Genomic DNA, 14,691 nt, shown 5'->3' with positions numbered 1-14,691 from the left:
CTTACTGAAAATTGTGATTCGGGCTGTTTGTTGGGCCTATAAACATAAAACAAATAAAAATTATTGACAAATTCAGCTCATGACTGTAGCATTAAAAAGCTAGTAGCAGGCTAAATAGAACTCCATAGATTTCTTTAAGGAAGGCTTGCAAAGCATCAAACAAAAGGCTTTGCGTTCTTGCACATAAATACGGTTATTTCCAAAACCACAAATAAAAATCACATGAATCTTCTGTCTACTCAGGCAGAAACCTGAGTGGACTTCATTTTTGTTAGAAAGGATCTCATGGTATAGAAACGTACAACCTCAAAAATACAAAGCATTAGCTTGGCACATCACTTATCTCTTACTAAGCCCAATTAAATTCATTTGAGGCTTAATATCAGAGCTGTTAGGATGTGTCAGAGGCATGCCTGTAACCTGTGTCACAATAGGAACAGGATATGAAACCCTAGTATTTAATACATCTCTCCAAGGCAAATAGTGGAGTTAGTCATTACCATAACAATATTAAACAGTATCTAGGAAATGGAATGTCCCTAGAGTTTTGTGCCACCACCTCAGGGACTTTTAAAAACCACACAAATAAAAGTTCTGGTTGCAGACTAAGTGACAAATCCCTCAAAAGGGATGAGCACCTCCTGACAGGTGCTGTGTGCCCTCAACTTCCATTAATTTCACCCATTTAAGGGCATTCGGTATCTCACAAGGATTGGGCTCCAAACTATGAACACCAGTGAACACTATGAACTGTTATTCATTCCCTTTTTCCTTTCAAAAGCTCTTTTTTACAGAATGAGTTCAGCAATATTGTGATAATTTGACGCAATTAAACTTACCATTTTTGTACCTTGCACTGGGCCTCATTTAACATTTCTGATTTTCTTTGAGATGTATATTTACAGACCATTCCATCTGTATTTGCTTTCTTTTATTACAAGTAAATGGGTATCAGGTTTCGCTAAGAGCTCTTGTGCGAAAAGAGAGGCCTCAGGCAACAACTTTTATTTATTTCTTTTAATGTTTTCGGGGGGGAGGGTTTAAACAGCAAATTAATTTCTCATTTTGCTATTGTGAAAACTAAGAACTAGTCTATAAACCAATTAAAGTAGTCATAAAAGCCACATTGTAACACAAAATGACTCACCAAGCCTTACAAAAAGAACTCCTGTCGCAGTTATTGTCTTCATTCCATTAGTAGCTACACACTGATAGTACCCAGTGTCAGTAGTGTCGAGATCTTGGATTCTTAACCGTGAACCATAATCTGTTTTTCTTATGATGATCCTTCTTGGCTCCTGAACCACTGGTGCATCGTTTTTTAACCATCTGACGTTGGGGGAAGGATTTCCTGCTACCTTGCAATGGAGAATTGCTGTCTGGCCCTGGACTATGGTGATATTGTTGACTGGTTCCAGAAAGGTCAGAAAGTAACCTGTAAAGGTGAAAGTTCAGAAAAGATCAAACTTCAGGGGGATTTGGATAAGAGACTGCCCAAGGGCACATTTTTATTAACAGCTCTTTAAAATGGTTTCAGTTTTCTTTCAAATATATGCTATGCAGAAACACAATTCTAATCACCCTGGATTTGGAACAGTATCATCCTTCCAATTTCTGTCTCATGAAGGAGGGCTTATCTACACAGCAAGTTACACGGAGATAAGGCAAGATGTAAATTTATACAACTATAACTGCCTGTGTGGAATTCTGGAATAAGATTTCCCCCCCCTCTATTTAGCTTGTTTCATAAGAATGGCCATACTGGGTCAGACCAATGGTCCATTTAGCCAAGTATCCTGTCTGCCAGTGATGGCCAATGCCAGATACTTCAGAGAGAATGAACACAACTGGACAATTTTTAAGTGATCCATCCCCAATTTTTGACAATCAGAGGTTGCATCCCTGACCTTCTTGGATAATAGCCACTAATGGACCTATCCGCTTTGAATGTATCTAATTCTTTTGTGAACAGAGTTATATTTTTGGCTTTCACAACATCCCCTGGCAACGAGTTCCACACCTTGACTGTGCATTGTGTGAAAAGCTTCCTTATGTTTGTTTTAAACCTGCTGCCTATTAATTTCATTGGGTGACCCCAGGTTCTTGTGTTATGTGGAAGAGTAAAGAACATTTCCTTATTCACTTTCTCCATACCATTCATGATTTCATAGATGTCTACCATGTCCTCCCTTAGTAATCTCTTTTCCAAGCTGAGCAGTTCCAGGCTTTATTCTCTCCTCATAGGGAAGCTGTTCCATATCCCTAATCATTTCTGTTGCCATTTCTGTATTTTTCCCAATTCTAAAATACCAGTGAGACCTACTCTCTTCTAGGGAAGTTGTGGAAGCCTCATGACTTGGGACTAGAGTGGACAAAAGCACTAGAAAATGTACTGTATTTGTAGAAAGATGGACCAATTTATTTATTTTAATACTAACTTCTGATTAGTGAGTCACTACTATATTATTTAGAAGTCTACACACTTGGATGGCACAAGCCTCTTCAAATGGTTTGCAAAATGGAGTGAATATGTATTCAATGTGTTGTTGAAAAGCATCTTACCAATGATGCAAGGTATAACTTAGATGAGTTGGTGTTATCACTGAACTAAACAGTATTTAATAAATAAAGACAAGTTGTTTAACATTCATGTCAGTATCAGCAGTTTTTGGCTGAAGAATGGCTGTTGTATATGTAGAAGCAGCAGCACCAGTAGGACCTGAAGTAAGGTCAGAGATCTGGGAGAACCTTAGGGGAATGAAAAGAAACCAAGTGGGAAGAGGAGGAGGAGAAATACAGGTGGGGACAGAAGGAGAAGGAAAACAAGGGGAAGAAAATGAAAGAAGAAAAGAGAAAAACTTAAGGGAAAGATGAAGGGAGGAGATAAAAGAGAAATGTAAAAGACAAACTAAGACAAAGGAGAGAAGACTGACAAAACATGGATATGGGAGAAGCTATGCTGTTGGCTCACTGGCAGTTTTGTCGCTAGGCCACAAAGGGTAGAAGCACTGCACAAATAGGGTATTCAGCCATGGTTTTGGTCAGGTGGGCAGAGATAGGGAAGACAGAGAGAAAACAGGCTACGAGAAATCAATGAGGCACTCTCCTGGAAGGGAGGAGCATTAAGAAGGAAACATGTTCAGACTCTTCAAAAGAAGTGGAAGTATCAACTTGATGCGGGGCCTTTTTGAGGGAAGCAGTCAAAGATGGTAAATAAGAGATCCTGCAAAACCTCTTCAAAAATCAAATTTTTCAAAAAATAAGAGAGGAAGGGAAAGAAGGGAAGCAAAGAGCAATACAAAAGGGAAAGAGCATAGAAATGAGGGAGACAATGAGAAAATGGAGCATGGGAGAATAACAAAAAATACAAGCAAACCAAACCAAAAAAAAAAAAACAAAAAAAACCGAGGAGTCCTTGTGGCACCTTAGAGACTAACACATTTATTTGGGCATAAACTTTCATGGGCTAGAACTCACCTCATCAGATGTATGAAGTAAAAAAATACAGGAGCAGGTATAAATACATGAAAGGATGGGCGTTGCTTTACCAAGTGTTAGGTCAGTCTAATGAGATAAATCAATTAACAGCAGGATACCAAGGGAGGAAAAATAACTTCCAAAGTGCTAAGAAAGTGGCCCATTACAGACAGTTAAATAATAATATATGGAGATATACCTATCTTATAGAACTGGAAGGGACGCTGAGAGGTCATTGAGTCCAGCCCCCTGCCTTCATTAGCAGGACCAAGTACTGATTTTGCCCCAGATCCCTCAGTGGGCCCCCTCAAGGATTGAGCTCATAACCCTAGGTTTAGGGGGCCAATACTCAAATCTCTGAGCTATCCCTCCCCCCCGAGAAGAGGTGTGAGTAACAGTATGGAGAAATTAGTATTGGGAAAATTAAGTTTAGGTTTTGTAATGACCCAACCACTCCCAGTCTTTATTCAGGCCTAATCTGATGGTATCTAGTTTGCAAATTAATTCCAGTTCTGCAGCTTCACATTGGAGTCTGTTTTTGAAGTTGTTTTGTTGAAGAATTGCCACTTTGAGGTCTGTTATTGAGTGACCAGAGAGATTGAAGTGTTCTCCTACTGGTTTTTGAATGTTAGGATTCCTGATGTCAGATTTGTGTCCATTCATTCTTTTGCGTAAAGACTGTCCGGTCTGGCCAATGTACGTGGCAGAGGGGCATTGCTGGCACATGATGGCATATATCACATTGGTAGATGTGCAGGTGAACAAGCCCCGGATGGTGTGGCTGATGTGGTTAGGTCCGATGATGGCATCCCTTAAATAGATATGCGGACAGAGTTGGCACCGGAGTTTGTAGCAGGGTTTGGTTCCTGGGTTGGTGTTTTTGTTGTGTGGTGTGTAGTTGCTGGTGAGTATTTGCTTGAGGTTGGGGGGCTGTCTGTAAGTGAGGACTGGCCTGTCTCCCAAGGTCTGTGAGAGTGAGGGATTGTCCTTCAGGATAAGTTGTAGATCTTTGATGATGCGCTGGAGAGGTTTTAGTTGGGAGCTGTAGGTGACGGCTAGTGGCGTTCTGTTACTTTCTTTGTTGGGCCTGTCTTGTAACAGGTGACTTCTCGGTACCCTTCTGGCTCTGTCAATCTGTTTCTTCACTTCCCCAGGTGGGTATTGCAGTTTTAAGAACGCTTGACAGAGATTCTGTTAGTGTTTGTCTCTGTCTGAAGGATCGGAACCAAACCCTGCTACAAACCCCTGTGCCAACTCTGTCTGCATATCTATTCAATGGAGGATTTGATCATTAGAAATATATACAATTGGGTTTGTGATGACCAGGAGAACCTCATGGAGAATTGCGTGTCAGATGCAAAGGTTGCAGACCTCTTGAGTCACCTAGACAGACTTATGTGCAGTACTGGGGAGGCATTGGTGGTCGTGGTACATGTAAGTACCAATGACATAGGGAAAGTTAGGAGAGAATCCTGGAGGTCAAATTTAGGCTGCTAGGTCAAAGATTAAACTCTAGGACTTCCATGATAACATTCTCTGAAATGCTTCCAATTCCATGTGCAGGGCCATTTAGGCAGGCAGAACTGCAAGGCCTCAAGGTGTAGATGAGCCTATCATGTTTGAAGGAGGGATTTTGGTTTATTAGGAACTGGGGAACCTTGTGGGAAAGGAGCAAACTATACAGGAAGGATGGGCTGCACCTAAACCAAAATGGAACCAGATTGCTTGCATGTAAAATTGGAAAGGTTGAAGAGGAGTTTTTAAACTAAGGGAAAGCTGACAAGTGCAGAGGAGCACAAGATTCAGACACAGACATCCTTTAGGGAAGGATTTATTAAAAGGGATACCCCATATCCTAATAAAGAGGAGAGGACAGAAGTTGAAAAGTACAGGTAGGAACTAAAGAAAAACAATCAAATGAAAAAGAGGCCCATTCAGTTACATTACATGAAGACAGACAAATATTGACAACTTTTATAAGTACTTCTATATAAATTCTAGGTCTAAATGCTAAGATGGGTTAACTTGAGTACCTGGTATTAAATGAGGATACTGATATAATAGTCATCATAGAAACTTCGTGGAATTATGATAATTGATGAGGCATGGTAATAAGAGTACAAAATACATAGGAATGGCAGAGTAGGTCACAGTGGTGGTGAAGTGGCACTATATGTGAAAGAAACCATACAGTGAAATATAGTAAAAATCTTAAATGAATCAAACTGTACCATAGAATAGCTATGGATAGAATTCCATGCTTGAATAATAACAATATACCAGTAGGAACATACTACTGACCACTTCACCAGGATGGTGGCAGGGATTGTACAATACTCAGATTGAGATTAGAGAGGCTACAAAAATGGAACACCCAATAACAATGGGAGATTTCAACTATCCCCGTATTGACTGGGAACATGTCACCTCAGAACAGGATACAGAGGTGAAATTTCTAGACACTATTAATGCCTGCTTCTTGAAGCAGCTAGTTCTGTAACCTACAAGGGGAGAGGCAATTCTTGATTTAGTTCTAAATTGCGCACAGGATCTGGTCCAAGAGATTAATATAGCTGAACCACTCGGTAACAGCAACCACAATGTAATTAAATTTAACATCCTGGTGTGTGTGTGTGGGGGAGAATACTAAAGAAACCCACCACAATAGCATTTCACTTCAAAAGGGGGAACGACACAAAAATGAGGAGGCTATTTAACCAGAAATTAAAAGGAACAATCACAAGAGTGAAATGCCAGCAAGTTGCATGGAATCTTCTAAAAACCACCAAAATATAAGCTCAAATTAAATGTATAACCCAAATTAAAAAAACAAAACAAAAAAACAATTAAGAGGATGAAAAAAATAACACCATGGCTAAATAGAGTAAAAGAGGTGGTTAGAGACAAAAAGACATCATTTAAAAATTGGAAGTCAAATCCTGCTTAGGAAAATAGAAAGGAGCATAAACTCTGGCAAGTCAAGTGTAAAAGTATAGTTAAGCAGGCCAAAAAAGATTTTGAAGAGCACCTAGCAAAAGGCAAAAACTAACAGCAAAAAAATTTTTTTAAGTACATCAGAAGCCCTGGACAATAGTGGTGCTAAAGGAGCACTCAAGGAAAACAAGGCTATTGTGGAGAAGCTAAATTAATTCTTTGCATTAGTCTTCACTGCAGAGGATTTGAGGGAGATTCCCACACCTGAGCTATTCTTTTTAGGTGACAAATCTGAGGGACTGAACCTGACTGAGGTGTCAACAGAGAAAGTTTGGGAACAAACTGATAAATTAAACAGTAATAAGTCACCAGATATTCACTCAAGTTCTGAAGGAACTCAGATATGAAATTAAAGAATTTCTAACTGTGGTACGTAATCTATCACTTAAATCACATTCTGTAACAGATGACTGGAGGATAGCTAATGTCATGCCAATTTTTTTTAAAAGGTTCCAGAGGTGATCCTGGCAATTACAGGCTGGTAAGCCTAACTTCAGTACTAGGCAAATTGGTTGCAACTATAGTAAAGAACAGAGTTATCAGACACACAGATGAACATGATATGTTGGGGAAGAGTCAACACAACTTTTGTAAAGGGAAATCATACCTATCAATGTATTAGAATTTTTTGGAGGGGTCAACAAACATGTGGACACGGGTGATCCTGTTGATTAGGGTGACCAGATGAGAGGAAGAAAATATCGGGACACATTGGGAGGGGGGTGTCTGCCGGCGGAGGGGGGCGGGGGGAAAGCCAAGTGCTGCCGGCGGAGCGAAATATCGGGACAAATATCGGGACAAACACTTAAATATCGGGACGGTCCCAATTTTATCAGGACGTCTGGTCACCCTAATGTTGATACAGTGTACCTGGACTTTTGGGCAGGGTGCCTTAAAAAAGGCTCCTAAGCAAAGTAGGCACACATGGGATAAGGTGGAAGGTCTTATGTATCAGTAACTGGTTAAAAGATAGGAAACACAGGGTAGAAATCAATGTTCAGTTGTCCCAGTGGAGAGAGATAAATAGGAGGATCCCCCAAAGATCGGTACAAGGATCTGTGCTATTCAGCATAGACAAAGATCTGGAAAAAAGGGTAAACAGTGAGGTGGGAAAGTTTGGAGAGGATACAAAATTACTCAATAAATTAATAGGCAGCAAGTTTAAAACAAACATAAGGAAGTACTTCTTCACACAACGTACTGTGAAGCTGTGGAACTAATTGCCAGGGGAAGCTGTGAAGGCCCAAATTATAATTAGTTCAAAAAAGAATTAGATAAGTTCTTGGAGAATAGGTCCATCAATGGTCAGGGATGCAATCCCGTGCTCTGGGTGTCCCTAAACTTCTGTCAGAAGTTGGGACAGGAGGACAGGGGATAGATGACTCGATAAATTACCCTGTTCTGTTTATGGCCTCTGAATCATCTGGCACTGGAGACTTTTGGAAGACAAGATACTGGGCTAGATGGACCACTGGTCTGACGCAGTATGCCCATTGTTATATTCTTATGTTCTTAGAAAATCACCAATTGACTTTTCTGTATCTTTGGATACCTTCTTTATTGGAAGGGGTACAAGTAACTAATTTCTAACTATTATTTGAATTTAACATTTCTGAAACACACACACACACACACACACACACACACACACACACACACACACACACACACACACACACACACACACACACACACACACCAGTATTTCAATTAGCAACAGAGAACACACATTCATCCCACCACAAATTAGAATAGCAATTTCCAAGATGAACTCATCCTTAACTTCGTATTTAAAAATTCCAAAACTGGTATTGCCACTTTTGCAGAGACAGTAATAACAACATAGTTTACTTTCACTTTGGGTTGTCAAGGCAGAGATGGGTGGAGGAAGATGAATAGATTGCAATAATTCAATATATTTGTCAAAGTATGGATTTCCAATGATACACCTTATGTCAGAAAAAATATTTCATGAAAAGAAACAAAAATAAAGTTCTGCTCTCCAATTCTGACAAAATCATCAAGCCCTAACTTTTGGAGGCCCAGTGTAAAGACATACAGTAGACAGCTGTAGTGTGGAAGCTATCTAAATGGAAGAGGAGTGGAACCATAATTCTTGTGACTACTCGTGGGGGCACAAGTTTAAACAGGCAGTTTAGCACTGAGTGGGCCAGGCTTAATACGTTAATCACAGGAGATGGGGCAGGAAGGTTTGGCAGAAAAGATGTGGATGAGATTGAGGTCTATATCATCGTGTGTGTGTTTGTGTGGGGGGTGGTTTTGGCTGCCAGAGAATGTTTTGCACACAAGAGGGAGAGAAACTAGGATGCAGCAGCACCCTGTGTATTTTGCCAGTTTTACCCCACAATGGAATCCTCAAAAGCAGAGGCGCTTGCAAACGGGGTGAGCAATGGAGGCAGTAAGGGAACAGCTGAGTCTCTGTTAAAGGGCACCTGATACAAAACTATTAAAAATTTGGAACTCAGTTTCAGAGACTGCTCACATTATTTATTCATCCTTAATGTCATCAGTGAGAATGCTCTTTGAATTTGCTGCTGTTTCATGGCAGCGTCTTTACCTGAGGACAGTGAAAGCCTGGGAGTGATAATTACAGCACATAGTTCTATCACGTACATAGGGCAGGCTCTAACATAGCGGTACCCCACCTTTTCAATCCCAGGACCCAACTTTATTCCAAAAGGGTTAAGGGGCAACAATTGATAGCTTGGGTCATTTCTTCTCATTTCCTCCACTGCACTTGTGCCACCCAAACAGCAATCAGGGAGAAGAAGCCACCCACAAGTTCCTTGTCTGGATTCCTCAGGAATAGGGATTTTCGAGGGGCCAGCATATTTGGCTATTATATTCTCTCTCTGCTACCTCTGGCTGTTCCCAGGCTGTTATGATCTGAACCAGGTCAGAGAGTCAGGGAGCTGTAACTGGTTGCTGGTGCTTTTCCCTTTCCCTCCTCTCCTGGGCATTGTGCATGGCTGTATGGAGGAGAGGAGCTATCCTTTACTAGGTCCTTCCTTAGGCTCAGGCAGAACCAGTTGAATTCCCATCCTTGAACTACCCACAGAGTTACTCTCTTCTCTCTTTCCTGTGATATAGCAGATGGCCAGATGAGAAGCTGCTCCACAGCTGTAGCTGGGAAACAACAGCAGCTACTCAGAGCATTCCCAGGTCATATCAGGGCTTTTTCTGGTTCTGCTAGGCAAGTGGCAGAAGGCAATTGGGATCACTGTGCTCCATACCACCTCTCTGTAGTGAAGGGGCTGCTTTAAGCACTTCTGTTTGAAAACCTCAGGGTGCAGTCAGGAAGCACTCTTTCAATTCATAATTAAAAACTTTTTCTTCTTAATATGGTTACCCTTGAGAGCCGTAAATTGGCTCACAGGCTGGACACCACCTGCTTCAATACTTTTTACTATCGGCTATTTAAAATCTTGACTTGGAGTGAATTTGGCTAAATCAGCCCAGTCACAGACATTCCCTTGTAAATTAAAATTTATTCAACTGCAGAATGGTATTTAATTTAGCAAGATAGGATGCATGAGAGGTAATTATTACAGATCAAAACCTCAACCACAAAGGATTACTAGACAAATTGGCTCAAATTCATTTCTGCTGTAATCTCAGTGAAACCAGTTACTCTAAGAATGAATTTGCTCCACAGCTTTTAAGTGGATCCAGAATATGTGATCTGAACTTAAGACCAGATACCAAAAGTGACAGGAACAAAACTGCTATCAGAGAAAGAAACACCAATATTCTATGGCCAAATTCAGATCTGGTATGACCAGATGCCATTTCCCTGAAGTCAATAAAATGGAATCCACTTTCACAAACTCTGACTTTGGCTCAAGTTCATTTTTTTCTCCTGCCATTTTTACAAACATGTTCAATAATATTTTAAGTTACTTGGTTACTACAAATCAAGTAATAAATATTTTTCACCTATTGAACTACCCTGGCACCAATGTTTTCCTACCAACATTCTACAGAAAATGTTAGAATCATAAGCGCAAAGCACTATAGCTACTCCATTTCTGTATCACCCCTGAAGCACTCATTCTTTATTTGGTAGTTTCATTTCTTCTGAGAAATGATACATAGAATTATAGAATCATAGAATAACACGGTTGGAAGGGACCTGAGAAGGTCATCTAGTCCAACCCCCTGCTCAAAGCAGGACCAATCCCCAACTAAATCATCTCAGCCAGGGCTTTGTCAAGCAGGACCTTAAAAACCTCTAAGGAAGGAGATTCCATCACCTCCCTAGGTAACCCATTCCAGTGCTTCACCACCCTCCTAGTGAGAAAGTTTTTCTCTAATATCCAACCTAAACCTCCCCCACTGCAACTTGAGACCATTACTCCGTGTTCTGTCACCTGGTACCACTGAGAACAGTCTAGATCCATCTTATTTGGAACCCCCTTTCAGGTAGTTGAAAGCAGCTATCAAATCCCCTCTCATTCTTCTCTTCTGCAGACTAAACAATCCCTGTTCCCTCAGCCTCTCCTCATAAGTCATGTGCTCCAGACCCCTAATCATTTTTGTTGCCCTCCGCTGGACTCTTTCCAATTTTTCCACATCCTTCTTGTAGTGTGGGGCCCAAAACTGGACACAGTACTCCAGATGAGGCCTCACCAATGTCAAATAGAGGGGGAAGCCTGCTGTTTACAGAACTTACTAAATCTGAAGTAATTGTATGACAGTGCAGCCAGCCATTTGTTATGCTGCCCTGTTATTTGAAGTTCTTTTCAGATAACCTATAATTGCAAATCTTCCAAACAAAGTGGAAAATTTAACCAGCTATATTGTTAAGAATGTTTTCTTTATTTAATTTCTGTGATGATAATGAACAGTTACTTTTTATGGTGCATGGTATGCCACAAATATTGTGTGGATTCCACTTAGATGCAATGATTTGGGGTAAGAAACTGCTCTCTTTCATTAATTGTGCATCTCATGATTCCTCAAAAATGTGGTGCTCTCTCCTTACAAATATTCTATTTCCCATAAATATATGAAAAAGTGAAATGCAAAGTAACAGAACTTGAATTATGTTTATGTATTTAAATTGTGTTTGTGAGCCATACTTCAAATACTGTGCCTGCCAACTGAGACTTTGTAAACTCAAACAGATTTAGTAATCTGGTATAGCAGTGGCATATTTTATGAAACAAGGAAAGAAAACCCCCTACAAAAATGGCTAAGGTTCACTATGTTCAAATAGTATTACTGCAGTTATAAATATATGTTATGTTCCGACAACTACATTTGCTTTGGAATACATATATTTAAATAGAAAACTTTTATTTTTAAAAGTCCTGTTATATTGCAAACTAATTTGCTCCATTATATACAAGTTATTGTTAGGGCATCTTTGCTTTCCTCTGACTTTGATCCAAAGCCCATTGAAATCAAAGATAAAACTCTCATTGCCTTCAATAGGCTTTGGATCTGCTGTCTGAATGCCAAGGATTCAGACAGAAAAATCTATCTGCTAGATATTTCTGTATTTGCCATAGGCACAGTAGTTTTAAATTAAACTTCTCACTTGTTATGGTTTATAAAATGTCTTACAATCAATTCTAATATTCCATCTTGCCTGGACAAATGCAAAACTGTTCTGTCAAGAGTTTAGAGGTTAGCAAAATTTAGTCTACATATCAAATTATGATGGCCCTGGCATCCCACATATACACTAGGCTACAGAAATAACTAACACTGCAATATAGTCAGAACTCTTATATATTGAATTGCCTCTGTTGGATTGCCAGTTCCTCATCTTTTAAGATGGAATGAAAATAATATAAAATATAGAAAAGAGAAACTCACAGTAAACAGTATCAGAGGGGTAGCCATGTTAGTCTGAATCTGTAAAAAGCAACAGAGGGTCCTGTGGCACCTTTAAGACCAACAGAAGTATTGGGAGCATAAGCTTTCGTGGGTAAGAAACTCACTTCTTCAGATGCAAGAAGAAGTGAGGTTCTTACCCACGAAAGCTTATGCTCCCAATACTACTGTTAGTCTTAAAGGTGCCACAGGACACTCTGTTGCTTTTCACAGTAAACAGATTAAGATGGAGCAGTGATTCTTGTGAGTGTTGGAAAGATGGTAGAAATAAGGAAACTTCTTTCATGGATTATGGGAATATCAACTGCTACCAATTTCTCAAGAACAGTTATTAAACAGGTTAAAAAACAAAGGATACAACTACTACTAGACTGATAATACTTTTGGGCTTCCCAATGAAGAAAACGTGTATTGTTTAAATAATATCCATCTTGGAACACATGGGTGACTGCAGCAAGGAGTGAAATCACTGCTACATCCAAAACTTAACCTAAAATGTCTTCCTTTGTGAGTGAAGATCTCAAAACAACATTTTGGAAAGATACTCTACCCAGGTCAATGATAAAAAATGCATGTGCAATGCCATAGCCTGAATGTGTGCATGTAATCACCATGAAAGCATATTTGTATACACACATAGGGTAGTTGCTTCATGTAAGTGTAGGCACACAATTGTGGGAGCATTTGTCAGTTTAGATGTTCAGGCACACACATAGATTTCCCAATTTTCAAAAGCACTGAGCTCCCAGAAACTCATGGGTGCTAGTTGGCCAGAAATTTCAAAGGCATCTAAGAGAATTACTTCAAATTCCAAAGAATTTCATTGGGTCTTGGACAACTAACTCCCTTAGGGCGGAATTTTCAGAAGAACCCAAGTGTCTAAATATTTATTTGGAGCCAGACTTTAGGCTTCTATTTTTTTAAAATCTTGGCTGTTATTCTTCCATTTTTTTCAGCTTTTCTGTTTGCTGAATATTTCCAAAAAATTTGTTTTTAGTTTGACCTGAAATGAATTATATTTTCCAATTTTTCAGAGTTGCCAGCAAACCAAAATATAAAACAGTTACTAACCTTTCATAACTCTTGTTCTTCGAGATGTGTTGCTCATGTCCATTCCATGATAGATGTGTGCGCGCCGCATGCATAGTTACTGGAAATTTTACCCTCAGTGGTATCAGTAGGGCCGACTCTAGCACCCTCTGGAGTCACACACGTGTGTGCCTATATAAGGGGTGCCAGCATCCCCATACACACTGAGTTCCTTCTTGCCAGTAACTTCGACAGAGGGGTAGGAGGGTGGGTCACGGAATGGATATGAGCAACACATCTTGAAAAATAACAGTTATGAAAGTTTAGTAACTGTTTTTGACTTCTTCGAGTGCTTGCTCATGTCCATTTCATGCTAGGTGACTCACAAGCAATAACCCCATAGGTCAGCTCATGGATGTGCTGACTGCAACAGTGGTCTCCCAAAACTGGCATCGTCCTGGGCCTATTGTCTGATGGCATAGTGGGACGCAAAGGTATGAACAGACGACCATGTGGCAGCTCTGCAGATATCCTGGATTAGTACCTGTGTGAGAAAGTCTGCTGATGAAGCCTGGACTCTCATTGAATGTACAGTCATGATGGCCAGAGGTGGAACCTTCGCCTGCTCATAGCAAGCTCGGATACAGGCAGTTATCCAGGACGAGATTCTTTGGGATGACACAGGTAGTTCGCTTTCCGTTACTGCTACAAAGAGTTGTGTGGACTTGTGGAAGAGCTTGGTACTCTCAATATATAATGCGAGGGCACGCCTAGCATCCAGTGTACAAAACTGATGTTCCTCCATGGTCTTGTGAGGATTTGGAAAGAAGACAGGAAGAAAAAGGTCCTAGTTGTTGTGGAACTGCAACACCACCTTTGGTAGGAAGGCCAGATGGGGGCACAGCTAGACCTTGTCCTTGAAGAACACCATATAAGGGGGTTCTGACATCAGGATTTTGATCTCAGAGACCCTCTGGCCAAGGTGATGGCCATCAGGAAGGCGACCTTCCAAGAGAGAAGCAGTATGGGGCATGATGCTAATGGCTCAAAGGGAGACCCATTGAGCCTCAACAGGACCAAGTTTAAGTCCCATGAGGAGATCGGATCACGAACATGAGGGTAGAGACTTTGGGAACAGAGCAGAGGCAGGAGCAAAGGGGGCCTTGCTACGCTCTGTTACATGAACCAATGCTGGCGTGACCACACAGGTGCTATTGGGGGGGAGGGATAGCTCAGTGGTTTGAGCATTGGCCTGCTAAACCCAGGGTTGTGAGCTCAATCCTTGAGGAGGCCACTTAGGGATCTGGGGCAAAATCAGTACTTAGTCCT

General features: G+C 40.6%; 1 protein-coding gene across 3 annotated transcripts in view; it reads right to left on the bottom strand.

The window, feature by feature from the left end:
• Positions 1–14,691, bottom strand: part of ROR2 (receptor tyrosine kinase like orphan receptor 2) — a 226,068-nt gene that overhangs the window by 52,369 nt on the left and 159,008 nt on the right. For all 3 annotated transcript variants that reach the window (XM_005303074.5, XM_024107951.3, XM_024107950.3), the window contains exons 3-4: positions 1,148–1,435; positions 6–36 (exon numbers count right to left, since the gene is read on the bottom strand). In XM_005303074.5, the coding sequence (XP_005303131.1) occupies positions 6–36; positions 1,148–1,435 (319 nt within the window). The remainder of the gene's footprint in view (positions 1–5; positions 37–1,147; positions 1,436–14,691) is intronic.

This window comes from Chrysemys picta, chromosome 6 (assembly GCF_011386835.1).
Source record: "Chrysemys picta bellii isolate R12L10 chromosome 6, ASM1138683v2, whole genome shotgun sequence".
Lineage (NCBI taxonomy): Eukaryota > Metazoa > Chordata > Testudines > Emydidae > Chrysemys > Chrysemys picta.
Note: the sequence above shows the minus strand (reverse complement) of the source record. Positions and strands in the feature narration are given on the sequence as shown.